Source organism: Rattus norvegicus, chromosome 1 (assembly GCF_021556685.1).
Source record: "Rattus norvegicus strain SHRSP/BbbUtx chromosome 1, alternate assembly SHRSP_T2T, whole genome shotgun sequence".
NCBI lineage: Eukaryota > Metazoa > Chordata > Mammalia > Rodentia > Muridae > Rattus > Rattus norvegicus.
Window position 1 is genome coordinate 252,866,500 of NC_141534.1, and position 24,503 is coordinate 252,891,002.

Sequence of the window (24,503 nt, forward strand, 5' to 3'; positions counted from 1 at the left end):
CTGACGCATGTGTGAGTGTGTTTGTGTGGTGGTGGTGGTGGTGGTGGTGGTGGTGGTGGTGGTGGTAGTGGTGGTGGTGGTGGTGGTGGTGGTGGTGGTGATAGAGTTAGTGTTATGAATCCAGAGCTCAGGAAACTAGCCTGGGCTAGTAAGCACACCAGGGACCACGCCATTGAGACTAGGGAGACTTAATCGTGGAGATTAAGAAGTTACTCCATAGGGATTGAGCAGCCATCCCCACTCAGTCTGGGTCATGTTTATACAATAGGATGAACCAGGGTCCCAACAGGGAATGCTGTAGGGCTGCCATTAATGGTATCAGGCAGAGAACCAGCAAGCAGAGACTGGAGAGGTAGGACGCTTGTCAGAAGAGTCTGGTATCATGGGAGCCAGCCAAGAAAGAAGGTTTAAGAATAAGGAGTCAATGGTATACAATTCTACCAGGAATGTAAGTGCCGAAATGTACCCATGGATTTGGCAGCACAAGCTGGTGGGTGATATTTGTGTGAGCAACTTCAGCGCGAATAGAAGCTGGTGAAGTGAGCTGCGCGGTGAGTGGCCTGAGGGAATATGGAGTTTAGAAATGCTTAGTTGGAAGAGGTAAAGCTAAAGCCCGGTAGTCCAGGGAGTTATGAGCACTGCCAGTGTTGGAACAGTACCATATATAGCTCTGAGGGACAGGGACCCCACCCGACTCCGTCTGGAGAGAATGGGAAAGGGTGGGTCCAGTTCTGCCTTTGACATCCAAGTATTGTTTTTGCTCACTGTCCCAGCCTTAAAGGTGGCACTCCCAGTTTGTCATCCTAAAGGTCAGTTCTAGGTAACAGATTCACAGAAGGTGCAATAAATTTTCCCTCTTCTGCTCATGCATGTTTCTTATAGTTGCTGGCCCTTTAGGAGTCTCTATAAAGAATCCCAATTATTTTGGCACTAATTTCTGAGTAGCAGAATCTGTGTTTCCCTTAGACGGGGTATCTTAAGTCTTTGCTAAGACTCATTTCTTTCCACTGAGAACATTATCATAGTTCCAACGGAAAGAGAAAAAGGAGAAATCATTCTTGTCTCTGTTGGCCCTCCCAAGTGGACTTCCTGGTCTGGCACCTATTCTCCCTCTGTGGGCCCAAATAAATGAAGACACAGGCACTCCAGCGTGAGCAGGAAGCACAGAGGTCGAGCTCCCCTATTATTCATGTCGTCCCTGTGTTGTCATTTCTTCACTGTGGGACTTTAGAGGAACAGACAATCTGCTGCCCTTTGTGGGACAGAAAGAAAGAGAATTCTCCAAAGCCCACATTTGAAAGATGGCCACACAAGTCGTAGTGTTCATTTATAATTAACAATCACCAGCTCACTATCAGCCTTACAGAAACATTGATGTGGTCAGGGATGGAGAGGAGACTTTGCACTTGAGAGCATGGCTGCTCTTGCAGAGGATTTAGGGTTGACTCCCAGAATCCACATGGCAGCTCCCACAGGTCACATTGGAGATGCACTACAAGTCCTTTTCATTGTCCTTTCATTCCCTGCAGTTGGCCCCATCCCCACCATGTTCATACAGTTTCCCTTCTCTAGGCGGTAGAGAGCAGCAGCAGGGTACCACTTTCTTAGTCATAGTCTAGATTAGGTAAAGTCTCTAGGACATAGGACTGATCACACTTCTCTTCTCAGGTGTGGATAAATGTGGTAGAAGACGTTCTCATCTGTCCTCGTGGTTTAACTGTTGCTTTCAGAGGACATTTCTAGGGGTTCAGAGTGTAACTCGGTTGACTGCCTGCCTAGCATGCCCTGGGCTCAGACCTCAAAACTAAAGGTGGGTGTGGGGGTATACGCCTGTCATCCCAGCAAGGGATGTGGAAGAAGGATAACCAGAAATTCAATGTTATTCTTGACCTCATGTGGGGCTTAAGGACAGCCTGGCTTGGAGATTCTGTTTCAAAAAAGCAGAACAAAGCAAGATGACCATCAACGAGAGCACACACCCTGCCTCTAAGGTCCAGGGACTGTCCTCTAACCCCCTTTGCCTCCCTTTCAACAAAATGGATATAGGAAATATACTCAAAATATGTATATACTCAAAATAGGGACTCTTACATTAGCCTTCTCAGTTATCAGTTATAGCTATCACACTCTTGAGAGGAAGTTAATTCTAACTGAGCTTTTGTTTACCTAAACACGCCAATGCTCTGGCTGGAAGGTGAAAAAAGTCAGCTGTTTAAATATGGCCACCCATGATGAATTACCAAGGACAGCTAGAGGTGTGACCATGCCTTACTAGAGGATCATTCCTTTTTACTCTGAATCTCAACACCAAAGATACACAAGGGGACAGTACCAATGCCCTTTTAAAGCTTGGAATCCATCCAAAGTGAGGTCTGACAGTTCTGCCTGACAGTATAGAAGGCCTGACATCACTCTGGAAAGCCTGAATGAGTGGAAATCAGATGTGGCTGTTTGGGTTCGTCCAACTGGCCAGTGACTGGCAGGAGACTAGAATAGGCAGCCAGCAAAGTCCACACCAGACCCCTAAAACACGGCTTCCCGTTTGGCCATTGGTCACTTGCCTTGTTGATTGGCACTTGACTCTCACAGGCAGCCCTCTGAATCTTGCTTGACATTTCAAAAATCTTTGGACTTTTCAGAAATTTCTACTAAAGCATTTTAAATAGCTTAGGTAATTAAGGAAGGAGGGAAAAGGACAAAGGGAAAATAAGGAAGAGAAAGGCATGCGTAAGCATTGGTTGGTCTGTGTAGACAGGAGACGATGAGACCAGAGACTGCTATCCTCAGATAGCCTTCTCACTACACAGGTAAGCTTTGGCTAGTGCCCCCGAGGTTGGATTTCAGAATGGGGGTGGCTTACCATACCTGGATTGAGTGTTGAGTCTGTTTGTTTTGGATGCCTACATTCCTCGTGGGAGCCTGGCATGTGCTGGCTGGACAGCCCCAGGGAAAGCCCTGGGTGTTGGGTTGAGAGTGAGTTTACCTGGTAGATGTTTTACATGCACGGTTACAGATGTTTGCCAGGGGAACCATGCGCCTGGTTTCTGTCAGGCTTAGTTTAGTGGATTTTACTTCATATCTTTTTGCTGTAGCAAATTACAGCTGTGTGCGTAACCGTATGCCAAATCCTGTGAGCCCCTTTGGTGAATGGTCAAGCCTGGGGTGCTCCTGGGAACCCTGGCACATTCCCATTACGACTCTAGGGCCATTTCTCAAGAGCTACTCCTGGCAGGTGCTAGTCCTGTATACCTGTCCATGGATGTCCGTGTCTTACCAATACAAACACTGCGCATTTCTTGTTCCCATTCATTTTCCATATACTGAAGTACTCTGAAGACAGCTTATGATGAGATTCAAGGCATAATTCAGTCTGTTCATGCCCCATAGTTTTATGGTTATATATATCGTAGGATTTATATTTCCAGAGCTAGAAGGTGGACCTTTAGTTATTTTTAGCCTGTTGTACTGAACACCCTATCACAACCTTTTCCTGTTCTCACAAGCATATCCAGAGGTTTCTACTCTAAACTTCCTTGATAGATAGCACCTCTTGCTATCATCAGAATTGACAGATTTTTACTCCCATTAATGTATAAGAAGTGTCCTTGTCAATATAATTTCTTTTTTTTTCTCCAGTCTGATTTTTTTTTCTTTGAAACAAAGTCTCACTCTTTAGCTGTGGCTGGTCTGAAACTTGTTATCTAGAGCAAGTTAACTTCAAACTTGGAGTGGTCTCTGCACTCGGTTGTTGGGATTATACCACTGTGATCAGTGCTCAGATTCCATAATTTTCCATATAATTTATTTACTGAACTTGTACTTTTAAATGTACAGCTATCACCACAATCAGGATAGGAATATTTCTGCCATCTCCAAAAGTCCTTTGTGGCTCCTCCTTGTCAGTCTCCAACCCCTGTGCTCTGATTCATGCTCCTAGTATTGCCCTTTTGAGAATAAAGTCATTCAGTTGGGACCTTTAGAGTCTGGCTTCTTTCGCTTTGCACAGTGCTTTTGAGATGTTTCTATGCTATTGATTTATCCCTAGAGTATTCCTTTTGTATTGCTGAGGACAATTTCATTGTGCGATTGTAAAACAATTGTATATAGTCACCAGGTGGTAGACATTTGGGTTGTTCGCTTCTTTAATTGATATAAATAAAGCTGTTCGACATACTTAGATACCGGTTTTTGTATGGACAGCATCTGCACACTCGGGGCTAAACACTTAAGAGTGTAACTGCTTGGTCATAATCCTAATTCATTTCTCATGTTGCAAATATGCATTTCCTTTTCTTTTAATTACCTATTCATGTTTTTATTTTTACTTTTTTATTAGGTGGGTTGGTGATTATCTTAATTACTTTAATGACTAATATATTAGGAAATAGACTATTTGATTGTGTCAAACACATTTGCCCTGATTCATCACTTTAACTTTGTTACCGTATATTTTTTTCCACATTAATATTTTTGTGCAGGCTCTGAGTTTGCACCGCGTGGCTACAAAAAAATGAGGCAATAATAGTAGAGAATTTACACACATTAGATAGAAAACAAGAGCCCACCAGAGCAACATAATCTATGTAGCTCTCTCTCTCTCTCTCTCTTTCCCTCTCTCTCTCTCTCTGTCCTCTCTGTTGGCAAATAACCACAGCTTTGTTGACATTTGCAGCGGCTTCTGGGAAAGAGGTGAGTCCCCAGGGCACACTTGTTTGAGCTAGTAGAAGCCATGTGCAGAGACCGTTATGCCTTCTGGCTAGGACACAGGGAATTCCAATGTGCAGACTCGGTGACATCACTTTGCCGGAAACAGCGCTACTCCCTGCCAACCCTCACCCTTAAACATGGGGATTCCGTGCTAATCACAAAGGCCTTTTATGTTCAGTGTAATATGTGGGCAAATTGGTTCGGGTAAGCCAGGAGAGTGGGTGAAGAGCGTGGGCGGTGTGGTGAGAGGAAGTGAGGAAAAGAACGAGGAAATGGAACGACTTTGCTTCCTTGCTTCCCCCACAGACCTTTGTCAGCGTCTGAGTTTTGCAGTCATTAGCAGTTTTGGAATCAGGTGCACAGAGTCAGGGACAGTGGCCAACTGGAGAAGAGCAGCACACCCCACAGGAGTAGGCAGACTAGAGTCTGCTGAGCCTGCTCTGCACCCCACGCCCCACCCCACTCACTGCCTGATTGTCCCTAGATGGCCTCTGCAGCCAGAGCTGATACTCAGAGCATCTGCCATGCTTAGTTGAGATAAATATGCTTCTCTTCCAACTAAAGAACTGGTGAGTTGAGAAGAATCAGATAATTAGAACTCAAACATAAACCAGTGGTTCCTTCTCTAAGGGTTAGGGTTCAAGAGATCAGTAGTTTCCAGGACAACCAGAGCGATATAGACCTTGTCTCAAAAAGAAAGATTAAAAAGAAACACAGGCCAATGGTTGATGCAATAAGCCAATGTACTTAGAGAAAACCCAGAAGTGTGATGGGAAAATGCACAGGAGAAAGGCAATGTGGGAGCTAGGCAGGGCTTTGAGTGATGCATCTGCAGACCAAAGAATGCCGAGAGTCAGGGGGAGCTGGGGGACAGAAGCATCTCCGGAGCCCTGAGGGGACTAAGACCCTGCTAACACCCTGCTTGTGGACTCTGTCCTCAAAACCGAAACAACTTTTTGTTGTTTGAAGCCACCAAGCTTGAGGTCATTTGTTGGGCCAGGCTTAGGAAATGTATTATCAGATTATAATCTACCAGATAATAAAAGTGTATCTTCTTACAGGATTAAATGAATTCATTTAAGGTAAAGAGATAAGACCCGTATCTAGACCTCAGAGTTCTTTTTCCTTCCTTCCTTCCTTCCTTCCTTCCTTCCTTCCTTCCTTCCTTCCTTCTATGTATATGAGTACTCTATCTGCATACAGAGCTTTCATGCCAGAAGAGGGCATCGGATCCCATTACAGGTGGTTGTGAGCCACCAAGTGGTTGCTGGGAATTGAACTCAGGACCTCTGGAAGAACAGCCAGTGCTCTTAACCGCTGAGCCACCTCTCCAGCACTAGCCTCAGGGCTTTTAAGTATGGGTCATATTGTGAGCTCACTGCATTTCACATAGCAACCATGTGAAGCAGGTGTCATATCAGTGCCCATGTCGCACATGAGGAGCTGGAAGCTCGGACGAGCCACATGGGCAAGTACTAGCCTGAATGTCTCTGAAGTCCGTGGAGTTGTTTGTTGCTGGCGAGTTCTGGTGACTTTGGCTCCATCTCCTCCCAAGGACTTGGTCTTAGTGAGGTGCAGAAGGCATTAAGACTTTCCCAGCATGGGTTTTACTCCTGGATATACCTGACTTTTTGGAACAGGCTGTATCTGACAGATCCTGCTCTGTCCACACTTGGCTGTGTAGTTGTCGTATGACCTAGCCTACTGGGGTAGGCTTACACCTATCAAGACAAGAAGCAGAGAAATGTACCCTACATGACTATATCCACATGCTATATCCCCAGGCTCCAAGGCCTTCAGTGAGTCCGTTTACACCTAAACTATTGAGAATATGTTGCGATAAAAATAAAAAGTGGACCTACCAGTTCCCGTGCTTTCTCTCCCGGGTTCCCTCTAACCAGGCGGTCCTCGAGCCATTCTAGCGTGGCACCTTGCCATGATGCTTTGCTTTCGCTCGCAGTTCCCTTGGTGGGTACCATGCCAGCCATACACATCCCAATTCTGTAGTGGGCTTAGGGCAGCCCTACCACCACACCTTCTCTTGAACTCAATTAAGTCACCACATGAAAGAATTCACCACACAGTAACCTCTGATCCAATTGATAAGACATAATTTGCCCATCTAGACAGCACAAAATCCTGTACAGACCCATCCCTTAAACATAGTCATAACAACCTGTATCTATGCGCAGAGAAGACTCTTAACATCTGCCGCCATGTTCTCCCAGCTCCTCTCCTCACTCCTGCTCTCCTGCTTTTCCCTCCCTTCTAAAATCTCTGTTCCCACCTCCCTTCCCTCTCGTCCAATCACAGGCCTTGTTTTATCCTCTCTGCCTTCACCTGCATAATGACATCAACCTACAAGAATACCTGTCTTTCAGGGTAGGACAACAGCCCCATGGGCCCTCCGAGGTCTAGTGAGCAAAGCTCTACATCACCCCCTGCTATCTCTACCCTTTCTCCTCTCATCGCTCTTCCTGCCACACTGTGTTCCTGTCCAGGCACTGGCCTGCCTCAAGGGTATTTCGTACACAGCTTGGTTGCTGCCCATGTTCCTGCCTCAGAGGCGTGCATGTTGTCTCATGCTCCTCCTCACTCACTCAGGATCATCCCGAAGGCCATCCTTGGTTGTCCCATATCTCTCTTTGTATCTTTATAACACTCACAATTACATAATTAGCCTCCAAATATTAGTTTTGTCTTTTTTTCTTCCAAAGTAGAATGTAAGCCCCATGAATGTGGGGACATTTATGTGTTTTGTTCGCTGCTATAACTCAGAGCTACGGGCAAGTCTAGCTGCATAGTGCAATGCATTCAATAATTATTAAACACATAATTGAAAAACTGTCAAGGCACAGCCTCCAATTTAACAGCTGTTGAACTTGGAAATAAAAATGGTGTAGCTAGAAGTAGCACATGAGAACAGAGGACCACTGGGTCCAGCGAGTTGGACCAGCAGGGAAATATACCTGCAACCAATCCCAAAGACCTGAGTTCAATCCCCAGAACCTACATAAGGAACTGACTTATGCAAATTGTCCTCTGACCACGGCACTTGTGGACCAATAAACACACACACACACACACACACACACACAGACACACACACACACACACACACACACACACACTAAACAGATGTGATTTATATATTTTATGTATGTGAGCACACTGTCACTGTCTTCGGACCCACCAGAAGAGGGCATCAGATCCCATTACAGATGGTTGTGAGCCACCATGTGGTTGCTGGGAATTGAACTCAGAACCTATGGGAGAGCAGTCAGTGCTCTTAACCGCTGAGCCATCTCTCCAACCCCAACAAATGTGATTTTTAAAAAAATTTAAAGAAGGGAAAGAAGTATGGAGAGGAGTTTAACTTCCTCGTGAGCCTAATGTTGGCAACAAGGAAGAAGACTTGGTGAAGAATGAGGAGAATACAATTCGCAGATGAAGGAAATGTTGCATTGAAAAAAAAAAATCTGAGAATTCAAAATCCACTCATGGCTTTACTATGGGACACAGGCTGATGACAGGGACAAGAGTAGCAGCTCTTCTGATCTTGGCCACAGTGGGCAACAGGAAGTTCAATTCTCCCTCAGGAAGAGCCTGGGTTATAGACCATCTCCACAACCACCCAAAGGTAGATTCTGACCAGGAAGGGAACCAGGAAGTGTGGGAGTCCCTGGAAAGGGCTTGTGGATCAGATACCGGATTGGGGGTGTCGGGAGCAAGGAAGTGGCTATGTCTAAGGAACCCAGAACAAAGCCCCCAGACATGATTGTGGCTTAAGTGTGTATTGTATCCTCTGACAGACAGCAGGAGAGTGACAGCGACAGTGAGGGGGTCTAATTCAGGAAGGAGGGACTGAGACCTCGGTGAGCATGCTGTCCCTGGCTAGAAACACAGGCCGCCTCGGTCGGTGTGTCTGTCCCTTGTTCTGCCTTTGCCCAGGGGGGCTGCTTTCTCCCTTTGACAAGCCAGGGTTACTCCAGCAAATACGATGCAATACTCTTAGTCATTTGGGATCCACAGAAGAAACTTGTGGTCACCTTTGCCTGAGCCTCACCACATCTGTCAACATGAAAAAGCTTTTTATCAATGGATAAATGTTTGACAGATTGTTTTTGGTATCATGTAACAGAGATCCTAAGATTCCTCTTTACAGGGACATTTTGATAAACTGTGATTTTTCACTAAATAAGATTCTGACTGGGCAACTTTCTGAGTTGAGTTGAAGTAGGGATATTTTGCTTTTTGGTCCCGTCCCTCCCCCCCCCCCCCCCCCCCGCCGTGGCCTATTGGCTTGACATTTAGTCCATATTTTACTAAAAATTGGGCTCTTTCAGCTCTTTCTGTAAAGTGAAGGTGGACGTTATTACTTGGTACTTGGCTCTCTAAGATTAAACAGAAAAGCCTGTTGACCTATCACACGAAAGGGATAAAGATGTGAAGAAGGTACAGCTTTGAATTCTCCAGTATAATCAACGATCAGCTCCAAGAACAAAGCACCTGCTGGAATTTCCGGCCCTGCTAAGCCCACAGGAGCCACGCAGTCCCGTTATTACGATCATAAGCTTTATGTCTAGACCGGGCAGATCTAACACCCTACTAACTCGTTCCCCAGCTATGAGATCCTTCGTTACTTGTGGTTTCTCCTGACCACGTGGTTCTGCTCTATCATGGCTTCCTCCTCTTCTCTTCCATCCTCTCTCCTTCCCTTCTCTTTCTCTCCACCTGCCCCCGTTCTCAAAGACTTCTTGTCCCACCTTTCCCCTCCACTGCCCAATCACAGGCTGTAGCCTTTACTGACCGGTTAGAGCAGGGAGAAGATTCACATGAGATCACCTGAGTACAGTGACCTCCTGCTAGTCAGAGGGCAGCCTTTCCTGAGGAAGCAGAATTAACATCAGAATGCAAACAGCGTCAGGACAAGCTACAACAGCAACACTTTGTGCTTGGATAATCTTGGTAAAATCATGCCTTGGACTTTTATGGGCTGGGGACGTAGCTCAATTGGTAGTGTTTGCCTAGCATGTGTAAGGCCCTGGGTCTGGTCCCTAGAACAATATAAAACCTGTAAATGTCAAATGCTTGTAAGCCTAACTCTCAGGCGGTAAAAGAGAATGGCCAGGTCGTGTTCAGCTATGCAGCAAGTTCAAGGCCAGCATGGGCTACATGAGACCCTGTCTCAAAAAATATGTATATATCCAAAACATAAAGATAAATGCCACTTTATGTTGAGTGATGGAAATTGCCTCTCGGTTACATGAGTCAAGTGAAGCTTTCTAAGCAGAAGAGAGTCGGTATGAATTTTTATAATAAACCTGACTGTTTTAGTAAAACTGGATCTGAAAGATCTGGCCAATGGCGACAGTGGTGAAGGTGGTTCCCCAAACCCTTTTCCCCTTTTCACTCTTAGAAATGGAACCCAGAGAGGTCCACATGGGGAGCAAGGGTACCCCTGCAGCCTGTGCTTCCCTTTTCTGCCAGCCTGGACCTCCACATGTAGCAGCACTTCCTGTGAAGTGTCTGGTTTCCTGCCTGCCATCAGGGCTTTTGAGAAGTCTGTGAAAGTCAGTTTTGTTTACTCCTATCTGGGTAATCCCAGGAAAAACTACCAGCCATATTTTTGGCAGTGAAGATTTTGAAAGTTACACGTAGAACATTTACATACTTAGGTTCTCTGGCTTATCTTTAGTAAGTAAAAATATGGTGAGGGACTTGAACATATGGTAGACATGGATACCATCATGTGAAAAGCAGGTCAGCCATTCAGGATTAGCAAATACTTGCATCAGAAAAGGAAAAAAAAATCACCACCTGGGAGCTTCTGCAGTTCCTGTGCCTTCTTTCTGGTAATGCTCCATTTCCTCTCGTAGCTGGTGTTTCACCATCACCGAGTTCCTAGAAGCCTAGGGAGGCCTTAAGCTGTGACCTAACACTGTCAACCTCAAGGCCACCTCTGCAGCTATCAACTGACTAGATTCCTTGTTTTAGTTTCTTCTTAGCACTTCTCATGAGCCAAAATTGTTTATTCAGGTAATCTCTTTTTTTATTTTCCTGTCTTTCTCTCAGGGAATGGCTGGCTAATTCCACAGTAGATTTGGCGTTAACCTCTTCCATTGCAGTAGTTTGGATGCTAAGAATAATGCCTGCATAGATGCGGTAGAAAAATGCATCGGCAAAAATTGTCATTTATGGAAAGGAAATCACTAGATAGGATGGGTGGTCCTTTCTCAGCAGCCTTGGGAGTGGGAAAAAAGCATTTAAAATTCTATTACTGATGACACATAGCTACAAGATGTTACCAGTCCACATCATAAGCTATCATGCAGAGTCCGTGCTTGATAGCACAGTTTCAGATTCAGGACTTTGGAAACGAAGGACGACTCACAGAAATGTCTGTCCTGACCCCCAGACGCTGGTATTTCTTCTGCCACAGCAGCGGCACCTGGATGTGTAAGCTTCAGGTAACTAATACCCTGGCATTGAGTCAAGGGTTACTCCTATGGGAAGATGAGCTCAGGGTTGGTCAACTTAGCATCTCAAAGTGACCTTGAGGACTCAGGTTCCCTTCTCTCAGCTCTGCCATCGGTGTCTGACGTTTCATCCAGGCAGGATGGTGACAAGAAAGACTTTCACTTTTTCACTAGTCGTGTTCAGCAGACATCAGGTTGTCAGGAGCCGTGATCAGGTATCGATCCATCATAGAAACCTTTCCTAGTCGGGGCGTGAGATCACACAAACTGAGCGGGTCCATCCCTTAGCTTGGGGGAGGCAGGTGTCTAAGTAAGGTGTGGCATAGGAGTGGGCATAGGAGTGCTGTGGCTTTCAATTACTGTTCCTTCTTGAGAAGTAAGAAGTAATGGTTTGCTCGCATTTTGTCCTGGGTTTCGCACCATTTGGCTTGACGGGCAGAGACTACTTGAGCACTCTGGGGTTTGGTGCAGACTAGGCACCCATGTGGTGGAGTCTTTTGGGAAAAATCCAAATTTCTGCTCAAGCCCGTAAGAAAGACTTCCCGTGTCAGCGCCCAGCCTGCTGCTGCTGACCAAGAGGGAAGTGGGACAGCGGGAACACTTGGGCCTCTCTCTCCCCTTGATCTCACCCTGTTCTCAAAGAAGTGTGAAAAAAAAGAGAGAGAACCCATCTCACTTCCAGACGATTCTGTATCACGTGCCCTGGAAGCCAAGAAAAAGTCTGAAGCTAGTTCGAGAGGCTGACTGAAGAACAGGCTGTGTCATCAAGATGGATGTCCCATCCCTGTTCTCTCGATGATCTATTTAAGTCCGGTTGAAGTAGCTTTATGTAATTCTTCTAGTGGAGCTTTTAAAATGTTCTTTGTCAAGTAAGACTAAAACCAGAATAGACTAGCTAATAGACTGACAGCCGAAAGCGCTCAGAACTCCTCGGGGTTGAGGTGACTGTCAGTTAAGGTGATTGTCGGGTTTCCATATTAAGGTGTTAGGGCGAGAAAGGCTTATCCAGCCAGAGAGTGTCTGCAGCGCTGGGATTTGATGTTTGATGTTTTTAGCAAATTAAATGCTTTGTGTTTATTTAAAAAACGCAGAGGTCTGTCTGTCTTTTGTTAGTTGTTTCTTGTCTTTTGATTGACACATCTGACCTATTAGATAAGACACCCGCGTGGTTCTCCTCATTCCTTTCACGTACGTGGCCTGGTTTTGTCCATTGTTTTTTGCACACCACCAACTTAACCTTGGTCTTCATGGTACAGATGAACCTTTTTATTCTTAAATTATTTCCAATGATTTACAAGTATCTTGTGGATACAGATAGGCTTCTTAATTAACGTTTCTGGATAGCCATCATAAAACCAGACAAAAGGTCAAGAAAAAAAATCGTTTGCTGATTTCTTATTTATGTTTTGTTTTTGGCTTTAGATTCTAAGGTGAAGAGATTTTGCTCCAAAAATATTCTGATCATCCTTGGTTTCTCCTCTGTCTTGGCTGTGATAGCTTTGATTGCTGTGGGACTGACCCAGAACAAACCATTGCCAGAAAATGTTAAGGCAAGTAAAATCACAAATGTTTGCAATACAGTTATTATCTTGTTTCATCGTTTAATTTAAAAATGTGATAAATTTATATATAACTATATAAGTAAAACAAATATATAAGTAATATAAATAAATTTAAAAATATACTTTACATTTAAACTGAAAAGACAATAAATATATCTATTTGGGGTCCACCTCACATGAGTAGGCCAGTGAGCACACTAGTACATATGTCATGTGGGCAGTGACATATGCAGAAGGTAACATATGCAGAAGGGGCAGGTCCTGGAACACACATTTTGGAGTGTATCCTACTTGCTGAGAAGACGATGGCCTATGAGCCTGGAATCAGATCATGTCCTGTTTCTGAAACCGTTGCCACCCACCCACATCACTTGCCGTGTAGACAAGGCGTGGGTGTTCCCTTGGCGTCTGTTTGTCACACAAATTCATCCCAGTTGTACTGTGTACAGCGGCCACTTTGTCAGGGCAGAAACTGGCTGGCTGTGGCTCAGTGATGGTGGTCTCTTGCCTCTTAGTGCTTAGTGGCATTGGCTTTCTGGCAAGACATCACTCGCACTTGAAGTCTCATGACATCTTGGTTTTGCTATTTGTTTACCAGCTCCAGAAGCAAGTGATGGCCTTACTGGGTGACATTTTTGCATGTTCAGTATTGCATCACTGGGGAGAAGGGCCATTGAGGAGGCACACTTGAGCTCTGTGTCGCCAGTGTTTGCTGTGGTCGGGGGTGGCTCCTCCAGTGGTCTGCAAGTGTCCTGAGCTTCTGTTTTGTTGTGTTGTTTGGTGAAAGGGAGCCAGATCTTTGACCTTCATTAAATAAAAGAATCCCAAGAGCAGCCACTGCCATTGAAGCGAGTGTGGTAATATTGCTGATTTATTTTGCACAAAGATAGTTCTACAGCAAAAAGCTGGCCATTTGTTGAAGTCACTGATTTCAGTAGATTTCTATCACATATTGAGAATGGAACGACAGACAGTACGCACAGATGCCCACCACCAGAGAGGGTCTATTGGACATCGCTGCTTTCCAGTTTACTCTTAGAAGACATCTCTGAAACGGTTCACCTCTCAGTTGAATGAATATGGTGTATGAGACAGTGTATTATAAAATCTAAACTAGGAAAGAAAAGCAGGACCATGTTTATTGTGTGGATGATTCATCACAGCCTGCTAAACTCCGTTAAGAAGTTTATTGGTAGAAAGCACAGTTGGCCTTCAGAATCTGTGGGGATTTGTTCTAGGACACCCACCTTGAAATACCAGAATCTGTGGCTAGTCGAGCCTTTGATGATACCCAGTGGGCTCCATTTGCATATAACCTATTTGGGGTCCTGAGATATAATTCCTATATATTTTAGACCACCTCTAGATTTCCCATGAAATCCAATACAAGAGGAAGTCTGTGTAAATAGTGGCCATGCGATGTAGTTTAGGGAACAATGGGAAGAAGAAATTGTACAGGGTTAGCATGAACAAATTTTAGAAAATGTATTTGCTCCTCATATTCTGGTCTGCTGTTCCCCCATGAGTGCAGAACCCACAGACAATCAGAGCGGAGTGTATTCTCTTCTCAGATGACCTTATAAAAGACAGCCCTCATCCAGCCGTTTGTACACGGACTCTCTGCTTTGTGAAGACGCTCTAGCCTTGTTTTATTTCTGGTTACCATGGTTTGGGTTCAGTCTTGTTGAGGAGGTGGTAGCCTCGTGCCTGGGGCACTTTATTGTGCTCACGTACTTTCCTGGCCATTCAGTTCTAAACATAAGGGACTGGAGTTCCCTTGTCTTTGCATACATTGTATGTACTCATTCATTTACTAAATAGCCATTGAACATTTACTCTGAGACTCTGGAGATGTACCAGTGAGCAACATTGGGAACGTGTATGCATTTCCGCTGGGGTGGGGGGAGAGAATCACAGTGCAGGTGTTAGCTCACAGCCGGTCCAGCCCCCGACCTGAGTGCCCATGCTACAGACGTTTGCTGACTCAGCAGAGCAAACAGGATCTCAACAGAAAGGACTGCACCCTTCTCGGACACAGGCCTCTCAGTGTAGGAGGCAGACCATCAGCCCAGGACGCTCCAGATATCCTGTTTACCCTGAGTGTGAGTGTTCAGAATGCAGGTTCAAGAATCTGTCTTTAACAGATATCCCAAGGCATTCTCTTGCCACGGAAGTCAGAATTACTGAGTATCGGTACTAGGTCATCTTTTTAGATGACCGGTTCACGCTTCTGAAAACAAAGGCTTCTTCAGTGGAGTGGACAGGCAATAGCGATGTCTAATTTTGTCCTTAGAAGAGTGCTTTTGTCTCCATGGGTCCCGGTGGGGGAAATGCTTTGAGTTTTGCTCTGTCCGCCACTCCTCACCTCCCTGCTCATAACGGGACACAGGCTGTTGGTATGACTCTTAACGTGAGCATGCTACATTTTGACTTGCAAACTGGCCCCATACCAACCAGCAGGCTGCATTCAGAAGTAGGCTCAAGGGGCGGGGCGCTTTCATTCCAACCACAACAGTGAGTGTGAGCAAATACATTTCTTCCTCTAAGCCTGAGTTTCCCTGCATGCCGAGTGGAAATAGTAAGAACACCTACTTGATGGAGGCTGGGATTAAATGGAGCAAAGCAAGCAGTGGCTTGTCAGGGAATGTAGCACAGCAGAAGCCATGTGCATGGGCCGCTGTGAACATCTTTTTTACGGAGGATGTACTCCACAGAAGGCCCTTTCCCCGTAGCATGTTAGGGTTTCCCAGCCAACTCTGCAGGATTTCTCACTGTCACTGAGGGTGGTGGCCTTCCCCAAAAATCAGGCTAAAATGATACTCTGGAATTAGCATTTTTGATTCTCTTTTTATGGAGAAATTGAAAGAGTTGCTTTGACTTGCACTCTTAAGTGCCCGTGAAAGTATCTTTTGTTATTTTTACTTTTCCGTATTTTCACGTTTTCCACTGTGAAAGCGGCCTGTCGATATGGACGGTGATAACGTCTGTACGGGAATGAGGGTGTAATTAACAAACGGTCCACTTTAAAACAGCTCACGTAGTGCATTTCATGTTATGCACATTTTACCATAGGTCTAAAAACAACAAAGTAAGAGTCTATATTCAGGAACTAGTGACGGTAACTAAGGAAAGAAGAGAAGAATAAATAGTTTCTAGATGTTTATCGTCCCCACTGGCATCTCTGTGGCTAGCCGAGCCTGTTTATAGGGTATTGGAAACACATTGTAAAGATAAACTTTGTTTATAAGCTCAGGCTCCCTGAGCCAGACCAACAGGGCTGCTGAAGTTACCGTTAAAGCTACAAGCACTTGGGGGAAGAGGGAGGGTTTAAAAGATCCAGGTTTTCTAAAGCAGCCCTGTGAGATAGCCCCAGTAGTTAGAGTCATTATCCCTTTTGGACTGCTACAACAGACTACTACTAAAGCATATTTGTAAAGACCCAGAAGCCCAAGGTTCATGAATTTGTTATAGGTGTACTTCAAGTCTGATAAGGGCCTAATCTCTGTTTCCAAACTGACATCCTGGATGCCGCATTGTGGCAGGGGGACACCACTCCTCGTATGGGGAGTGGGCTAAAGGCCAGCATCGTTCCAAAGCCCACTTCATTGGGTGAGCATTAATTTACTCATGAAAGTAGCATTTTCACGTCCTGAACACTCCCGTGAGGCCCCTCCTCCCAGCGTGCACACACGGGACTCAGTTCCAAACATGTTCACATTGGAGAGGAAAGCATTGAGCAAAGCACCTGGCTGTGCCATTTGGGGTGGAGTGTGTAAGCCAGCCCCTGGGGTCACTGCTTTAGATCGTGAGACTGGAGGTGGCTTAGAGCAAGCTGGTTTGTACAGAAAGACCACTACTTTATGGAAAATGCACACTTAAAAAGACTGGAAGCAAGCAAAGATTTGGTGATAAAGTGTCAATAAAAACACCTAGATGGAATTTTAAATGTCTTTCCCCTTCATTTTCTAGGTGATAATAAGTTCTATTACTCAAAATAGAAAGTACTATTGAAATAATAACAATAATAATAATAATGAAAATAATAATAATAACAAAATGCATATTTCTTCCTTACCATTGGAATCTTATTTTTCTTTAACATGGAAGGGATACTTATGGAATTTTAGAACTGCTTTACATATGTGCTACAAGAAAACATTGTTTCTTCCCATAGTCAAATTTCCCTAGAGTCACTCGCTAAGGGGACGATGAGTCCAGGAAGGAGGAAGAGGGACATTCCTCAAACTTCCGGCGATGTTGATTTGCTGATATCCTGTGACCCAGTGTGCCCTGGAGCATGCTCTGCAGAGTGCTGTGGTGGTGGTGGACAGAGCACAAGATGGGACTATTGGGACACTTGGGGACATTGGAGCCACAAGAGGCAACCTCCCCAAGTGTGGAGACTTAGTTAAACTGTCCAGTTTTAGCTGTTTTCAAAATGTCAACTGTTTGTTCTATGAAACACTTTAGGAGGTAACCCAAAGCAGCACTTAGCAGGCATGGTTCACAAATTAGCCTTCCAGTGCCATGCACAGGGCGGGTTGTCCTCTGTTCTTGTGGAATGTCCCATGCCACTTTCTTAAATACTTGCAAACAAACGTGGTAATGTTTCCCTCTCTCCACTGTCTCGCTGTGTAGGGTCTTAGAGATACAGGCTGACAGAAGCAAGGCCAGCTTTTTGGCTCTCCTGGAGAGGAGGCTTCCATGTTAACAAAAATAGAAAGAATGGGCCGTCCTGATTCCAGATAAAGTCTTCTTGCTGCAGTCTCTCTAGCTCTTATCACGAGCCACTGTGGCTGGAGCGTTTTCTGGTAGGAAGAACTCAGGGCCTCTGCTGAAAATTTCACTGTGTAACCCAAGAGCCTTTACTCAAATCCTGGGAGGGTCTAAAGGCCTTGGACCCCAACCAGCATTCCTTCCCACCCACCATGATCACCTAAGGCAGTTCCTGGATTCTCGTGATTCAGAGGGGCCTGCCCTGTTGCTTCTTGGTTGTGCTCAGGGCATGTATTCAGATCCTTTTCTTTTTGAGTACACAAAGCTAATTACTAAAGAGATCCCCCACTGCCTGCACTGTGCATAAGGAGGCAGAGAACCCTGAGGAGGTATTGGCGGGTGAAGGATCCCCAGGAGGTCTGTACAGAGCTGCCCTCTAGTGAAATGGAATGACTTTGGGTCCCAAGAGGCTCTGTCTTTAGTTATACTTAGTAGCCCAGGGAGATCTTTTAAATTCTCACCCCTGTCTTTTCTTCCAGTAAGCTCTTAGGTATTATTAGATGAGACAATATGAACTTATAATATAAATTCATATTACAAATATACAGTCTTTTTCCAGAACTACACAACCCAAAAGGCACCATTGCTCTGCTTTTCATCCTTTCGCTTTCCCACTAGAGATGATTAAGGAACGAATGTGGAAGGGCTGGAAAGATGGGTCTGATACAGCACTTGTATCATGAGAACCAGAGTTCTGATTCCCAGAACACATTCATGCTGGAGGCCCTGGCAGCCTGTCTATAATCCTACCCTTCAGAAGGTGGAGATGGGGGATCCCAGTAGCAAACTGGCCAGACAGACCAGACTAGCTGTATTGGCAACCCTGCCTCAGTGAACAAGATGGAGAGGAATTGAGGGAGACTCCTGGTATCAGCCTCAGGCCTCCACACACACTCACTTTCATGAGGCCACATGCATGTGAGCATACATACTCACAGGTCACCACTTACGTTTATGCAAAAACAAACAAACCACATGTGCCATCATGTTAGCCTTGTAGAGCCCATGGAAGCCATCACTAGTCAATAACAGATTTATCCCCAATTTAGTGAATATTAATTGACCAATATGGACATTTGACTGTCTACTCCATGGGAGAGATAGCTTAAAAAAGAAAAAAAAAAGAAAGCTTTTATTTCAGAAAAGTGAAAGCTCACGAATGTTCAAAGTAGCTATATTCCTAATAGTTTCAATTAGAAATAATCCAAATGTCTTTCAACATTACCATGAATAAAACCACAGTGTATGCACACAGTGGAATACTCTACAGCACTGGAAAAGCATGAATAAAGAACGGTATTCAGATGCATTTTGTAGTGTAGAGTGAATGAGACTACCCTTTGGTGACAAAGGTCAGAGCAGTGATTGCTCCTTGGGTAAACTGACTAAAAGGAGCTTCAGGAGGCCTGCTGGGCTGGCAAGTGTTCAGTATCTTGATCCTGCTAACGTCGGGTGGGTGTGCACAGTGCAGAAGCTCACTGGGTGCATCCTCTCGCCTGTACACTGTTAGTGTTGTCCTTACAGATGTCTCTAGAAGAACCATCTCCACGAAGCCCGACGCTCAGCCCTTGCTCTGTGTTCCACGGACAAGCTCTTGATTCTGAGCCTAAATCAGACGACTTATTAACTACCTTCTGGTAGTTTCTCATCTGTATAAAAAGGATAAAAATAGCCTCTACTTCTTGGCATTGTTCTGAGTTCAAATAAAATAATTCATGTCTAAAACGCTTCACACGATTGATCCCTGCTTGGCACATCATCCACACACTTGTGACACCCAGTGTGGAGCCTTTGCTCCTGCCCCCTTCCCTCTAACCACCTACTTCATATTTATGCCGCCTTTTCTTGTTTTCTGTGCATCGGGTACACGTGCATGTATGGACATACACATTTGTGCACATACATGTGGAGACCAGAAGACAGCCTCAGGCGACATTCCTCCACAGGCACCATCCACCTTATTCTCTGAAACGGAGCCCTCCCTGGCGCCTGGGCCTTGCTGCTCAGGAGAAGCCAGCTTACCCGTGAGCCTCCGACCCACCCGGGGCCTCAGGCTGCCAGGACTGCAGGCCCAGCACCATGCCCGGCTTTTGACGTGTGCGCTGGGGCTCAAAGGCCTTTGCTGCTCGAGCTGCCTCCCTATGCTCCATTTCCCCGATATCATTGACTCCTGCAACTTTCTCCTCCTTTTAAAGAGCTGCAGACATGAAGTATATATGTTCTGATACACACAGCTTTACAGTTTCCTGAATTAGAAAAGCAAGCCCACTTAGCACTTCTCTCTTTAAAATATAACTCCGCACCCACTGAATCCAAATCGGTTGAACACATTTATTCGTCTCTGCAGCCTCTGTGGGTCAGCTTAGTGGTCGCCATCTTGTCCGCACCTTGCAGCCCCACAGGGTCTCATGAGGCTGCTGTCGAGTGGTCCACTCTAAACCAGTGTCTGAGGTGGGACGGGGCATCAGCCCCTGGAGCTCTAGCTGATGCCAGGGTGTGGACAAGTTTGAGAAGCCCTGGGTTTGTTTTCTGTTTCTTTCACAGTGTCTTAGCTTCAGCATGTGGGACTGATCCCAGCTTTACACTAGAGTAACTGGGCATTTTCTGAGTAGCCCCATGTCTCAGGCCTGCCCTGGGTAAGGCCCGGAAGTTTGTGAGGTGCAGCCAGCACTGGGGACAGCCGCTGTAGTTCTCACACCAAATGTTCCAGTTAGCTTAGAGAGAGTACTTTCTCTCTATGGTTTGGAAATTCCTGTCTCTGTCCACTTCCTTTGCAAGCTAAATGGGGAGCAGTGTGGTGTCAGGCTGATAAGTGTTTTGAACTTGTTTCGCCCTCAGTATGGGATTGTGCTGGATGCCGGGTCGTCTCACACCAACCTGTACATCTACAAGTGGCCGGCTGAGAAGGAGAATGATACAGGAGTGGTGCAGCAGTTAGAAGAATGCCAAGTGAAAGGTAAGACGGGGACCAGGGGATGGGGAGAGCGGGCACGAGAGCCAACCGAGGAACACGTCGGGTCTGTCGTTGGTATTTTATTATCACTATAGAGTGACATTGAGCCAGGCCTATTAGCACAGGCTGGTAAGCAGGTGGATCATCAGTTTCAGGCCAGCCTGGACCACAGAATGAGTTCACGGCCAGCCTGGACAACCTAGTAAGACTCTGCCCTAAACAAGACATGGATGTAGCCCCGCAGTTGACATATGCTCACACGCACGGGGCCCTGTGTTCAGTCCTTATTACTTCCAATAATGACAGCAATATTGAAATCAACCCTGGAAAAATGAGCAAATTTTAAAATATCTGGAAGTGTAGCTTAGTGTACCGTGCAGGCTTAATATTCATGATTATTCATGATTCGAGGTTAGGGTCTCAGCAAAGCACAAATGCACGCACGCACACATGCATGCACAAGAGCTGAGCAATTCTGGCTCTCGTCAGTAGAGCTACATCCCTGTATCATGCATGCAGGATGAATCCTGCATCCCGTATCCATGAACTCAGCACCCATTTTCACTCTCCAGGTCTGTTGGGTGAGCAGCAGCAGCCCTGTTTTAAAAACGAGGACAGCAAGGTTAAGACAGTTCCCGCCACTTGTTTAACGTTACTTAAGCTGGCAGCTGATGGAGCTGGCTGTCAGATCCACGTCCAAGCCAGTGGTTCTCAGACTTGCAATGGCCCAGAACTACCCAGGGTGAGGGTGGGTGCTCTCCTCAGCCACAGGTCTGGGCGGGAGCCTGGGGGTTTGCATTTTTACCATGTTTCCTGGTGCTTCTGTGGGGATGCTCACCTGCCCTTCTTATTTTTAGACTCAGACTGCAACTTGGAGGAAAATCTCAGCAACTTTGGTTCTCTTCAGATGTGGGGAAGAGCAGATCACAGGCCTTTAGGGCTAGGGTCATTTAAATCTTCTTTTCCAGGGAAGGAAGCAAAAGCCTGTTGGATTAGTCCCCTGTAACTGGCGAGAGTCCAGCTGGTGGTCCAGGCCCCTAACTGCACTAGAAGCTCCCACAGAAGCACTGCTTTATATGCTGATAACTCGATCCCCCCAGCCTCCCCATCCCCACCCGGAGGATGGCTGACCGCTCAGCTCCCCTGACTTGCTTTGTCCTGCTATCTGACATGCACCCCTGTGATCTTTGTCTCCATTGGCCTTTTGAGCCAAGAACACACTGTTTCTTTTCAATCAGGTAATCTGGATCCCAGAAGAGAAGTGACTTTTAATCTGATGGCTAATAGCTTCCACGGATTTTAATACTTTGCCAAGGAACCGGGCAGGGAGAAAGAGAAAAAGCCACTTTTCCTGGGGCCTGGTGTGCCAACACTTAGGCCTTGCTGCTACGGAGGCAGTGCTCCCTGAGTTCCCAAAGGTTCCACAGATGTCTTTCTTTTGAGGTTCACCTCATGAATGTGTGTGTTTGGACTAACAAATACAGTTAGCGAGACACCAAGAACAGACTTCCTGAATCAGAAGTGAGCTGCGATCAGAGCATGGGCTTCTCATTCTGTCACACAAACAGGCTGTTTAGAAGCCCATTTCAATAATCATCTTGAAGGCAAATTCTCGATAGGAAGCACTGTGGAATTCACCTCAGAGTAAGATGGAAACAGGAGTCTTGGCTCCAGCCCTCTCCATAGCAACCGTTAGTTTGCTCTAAAATTGAAATAACAGTCTTAGGAGGAAGGCAGGGTACTGGAGCAGGAAAGACTCTCAGGACTTGCAGATTCTGTTCTGTTTATTCTAACAAAAAAAGAAACTCCATAAATTTTAAGGGCATACTCTATGACATAGCTAGTTAACGGCCATTCTGCCTTTTCAGGAAAGGCCAGTGTGTCGGGTGCTTTAACTTTTGCGCTAAATGTCATCTTAACCTAGGGCCTCTAGGAACTAATGTTGCTCACTACAACTCTGTGGAAGGAGCATTCAAAAGAGCTAACAGAGAAGCTACTCTAAGAGCTGCATTGGTGTCAGAGGATGTGAAATAGCACCACCTTGTGGCTAAATTGATGAACACCCTGTTTTACCAGCAAAAATTTAAAATTACAAGATTTTAAAAAATTACAATACTATACATTTATTAGGTACTTTTTTTTCACGACTATAATGAAATACATGAGAGAGAAACTTAAGGAAAGAAGGGCTTACATTAGCTTGTGGTTCTAAGGGAAACAGTCCGTCATGGTGGGGAAACCATGGCAACAGGAGCTTTTCACATCTGGGCAGATCAGGAAGCCGAAGAAGGGTCTCACCAGCTTTCTCCTCCCCCATTTTTCATTCAGTCTAGAACCCCATCCCCAGAATGCTGCAGTCTGCATTCTTCCTCTCCAGGTAAACCTCTTGGCAAACAGCCTCACAGATACACCCAAAGGGTGTCTCGCTCATCACCAGGTGCTTCTGACTGCAACCTCTCTTCCCGCTAAGAAATACAACCCAGAGTACCTCATGTCAAGAAGTGCCTCCTTCCATTTTCTTAGCAAACGCTTTTTAAAAGATTTGGTCAAGACACGTGCCCCACACTTTCTCTTTTAAACGTTTTCATTTTCTGTTTTTTTCCTTAGGTCCCGGAATCTCAAAATACGCTCAGAAAACAGATGAAATAGCTGCATATCTGGCTGAATGCATGAAAATGTCCACTGAGCGGATACCAGCGTCCAAACAGCACCAGACACCCGTGTACCTGGGAGCCACCGCGGGCATGCGCTTGCTCAGGTAGAGCGATATGTAGAGACCAGTGTGCTGGGCCTGAGGCAGTGCTGACACTAGGGGCCTTGTAACTGCCTCACATGCCAAATCCTGTGCTAGAAAATAAGTTCTATTACGTTTATATAACGACAAGTTTTAAGTATCTGAAAGAGCCTGCCTGTCTCCCTTGGGGAAGCCTTAGAAAGATTAAGGCCATGCCCTCCAAAATTTGGGGTTGAAGATAGACTCACTATCTGGGAGGAAGAAGGTAAAAGAAGACCCACCCATGTCCCAAGACAAGTAACTACAGCTAGCAAAGCTTGGTTGGTCTCCCCATCCCATTAATATCCCTGTGTGTTGTGTGCATCAGATTCCGTTCGTCTGGTGCGGCACGGGGGTTCCCTCAGTTCACAGTACATGAGAGGAAAACTCAGCCCTCAGGAAATTAGACTTCTATCTAGGGCGATCTGTTGGCTAACAGGAGTGTGCAAAGCTGCCCAGGGAGCTTGTGGGATTGCTCAGGATGGAAGGCAGGAGGAAGGGCCTGCCACATCAGAGCTGCCTGAGTGGAGGAGGGGCTGGAGGGGAGGGGAGGCCAGCTCTGGCAAAGCTCAGCGTCCATCTAGTCAGACATCTGTCAGTGCTGTTATGTGCCACAGATGGTCCTAGGTGCTGGGGACAAAAGCTCCTGGCATCATGGGTTTGTGCTCCAGTGGATGTATAAAGGTAGGGAGGTGAGAAGCCAGGGCAGAGTGAGGATTGTAAAAGGGTCCACAGAGAAAGGAGACAGAGATGGGAGGGTGGGGGGTGAGGTGGGGGTGGGTTTAGAAATGTTAAGTTGCTCACCAGAAACCACACGGCTGGGAAGTGGCAGAGCTTGAGCCGTGGGTGGCAGGATGGAGACCAGAAAGTACCTTGTGCACTATGCCCGGAAGGTTGGAGACGTGAGAAACCTTGTAAGAATGCAACTCGGTTATCAGTACTGAGGGTAGGTGGAGCAGGAAGGCTAGGGGAACTGTGTCTGTGAGACGCCCCAGCTGCTGCTTCATTCCACTGAGAGCCTCTCTGGGCTTCAGACTGGGCCTTGGGACAGTCACATTTCATCTTCATATGCTAACCCTGAAGACCCCTTTCATGTCTCGAAGTTTCAAACAGACCCAATAGTAAGAGTAATATTTTCCCAGGCTGGCTTCAGGGGAACTTGGGCATCTGGCTCTCATTTCTACTGCCCTAAGTGATGTTACTCAGAGACTAAGATGTAAAGAAGCAGGGGCACAGTGGTAGCTAAAACCTCA

The 24,503-nt window shown here is 45.9% G+C and overlaps 1 protein-coding gene across 4 annotated transcripts in view; it reads left to right on the plus strand.

The window, feature by feature from the left end:
- The window catches only part of Entpd1 (ectonucleoside triphosphate diphosphohydrolase 1), a 127,509-nt gene that overhangs the window by 83,906 nt on the left and 19,100 nt on the right, over nucleotides 1–24,503 (plus strand). For all 4 annotated transcript variants that reach the window (XM_087587081.1, NM_022587.2, XM_087587090.1 and 1 more), the window contains 3 exon segments: nucleotides 12,609–12,736; nucleotides 20,363–20,480; nucleotides 23,085–23,235. In XM_087587081.1, coding sequence (XP_087443207.1) covers nucleotides 12,609–12,736; nucleotides 20,363–20,480; nucleotides 23,085–23,235 — 397 coding nt within the window.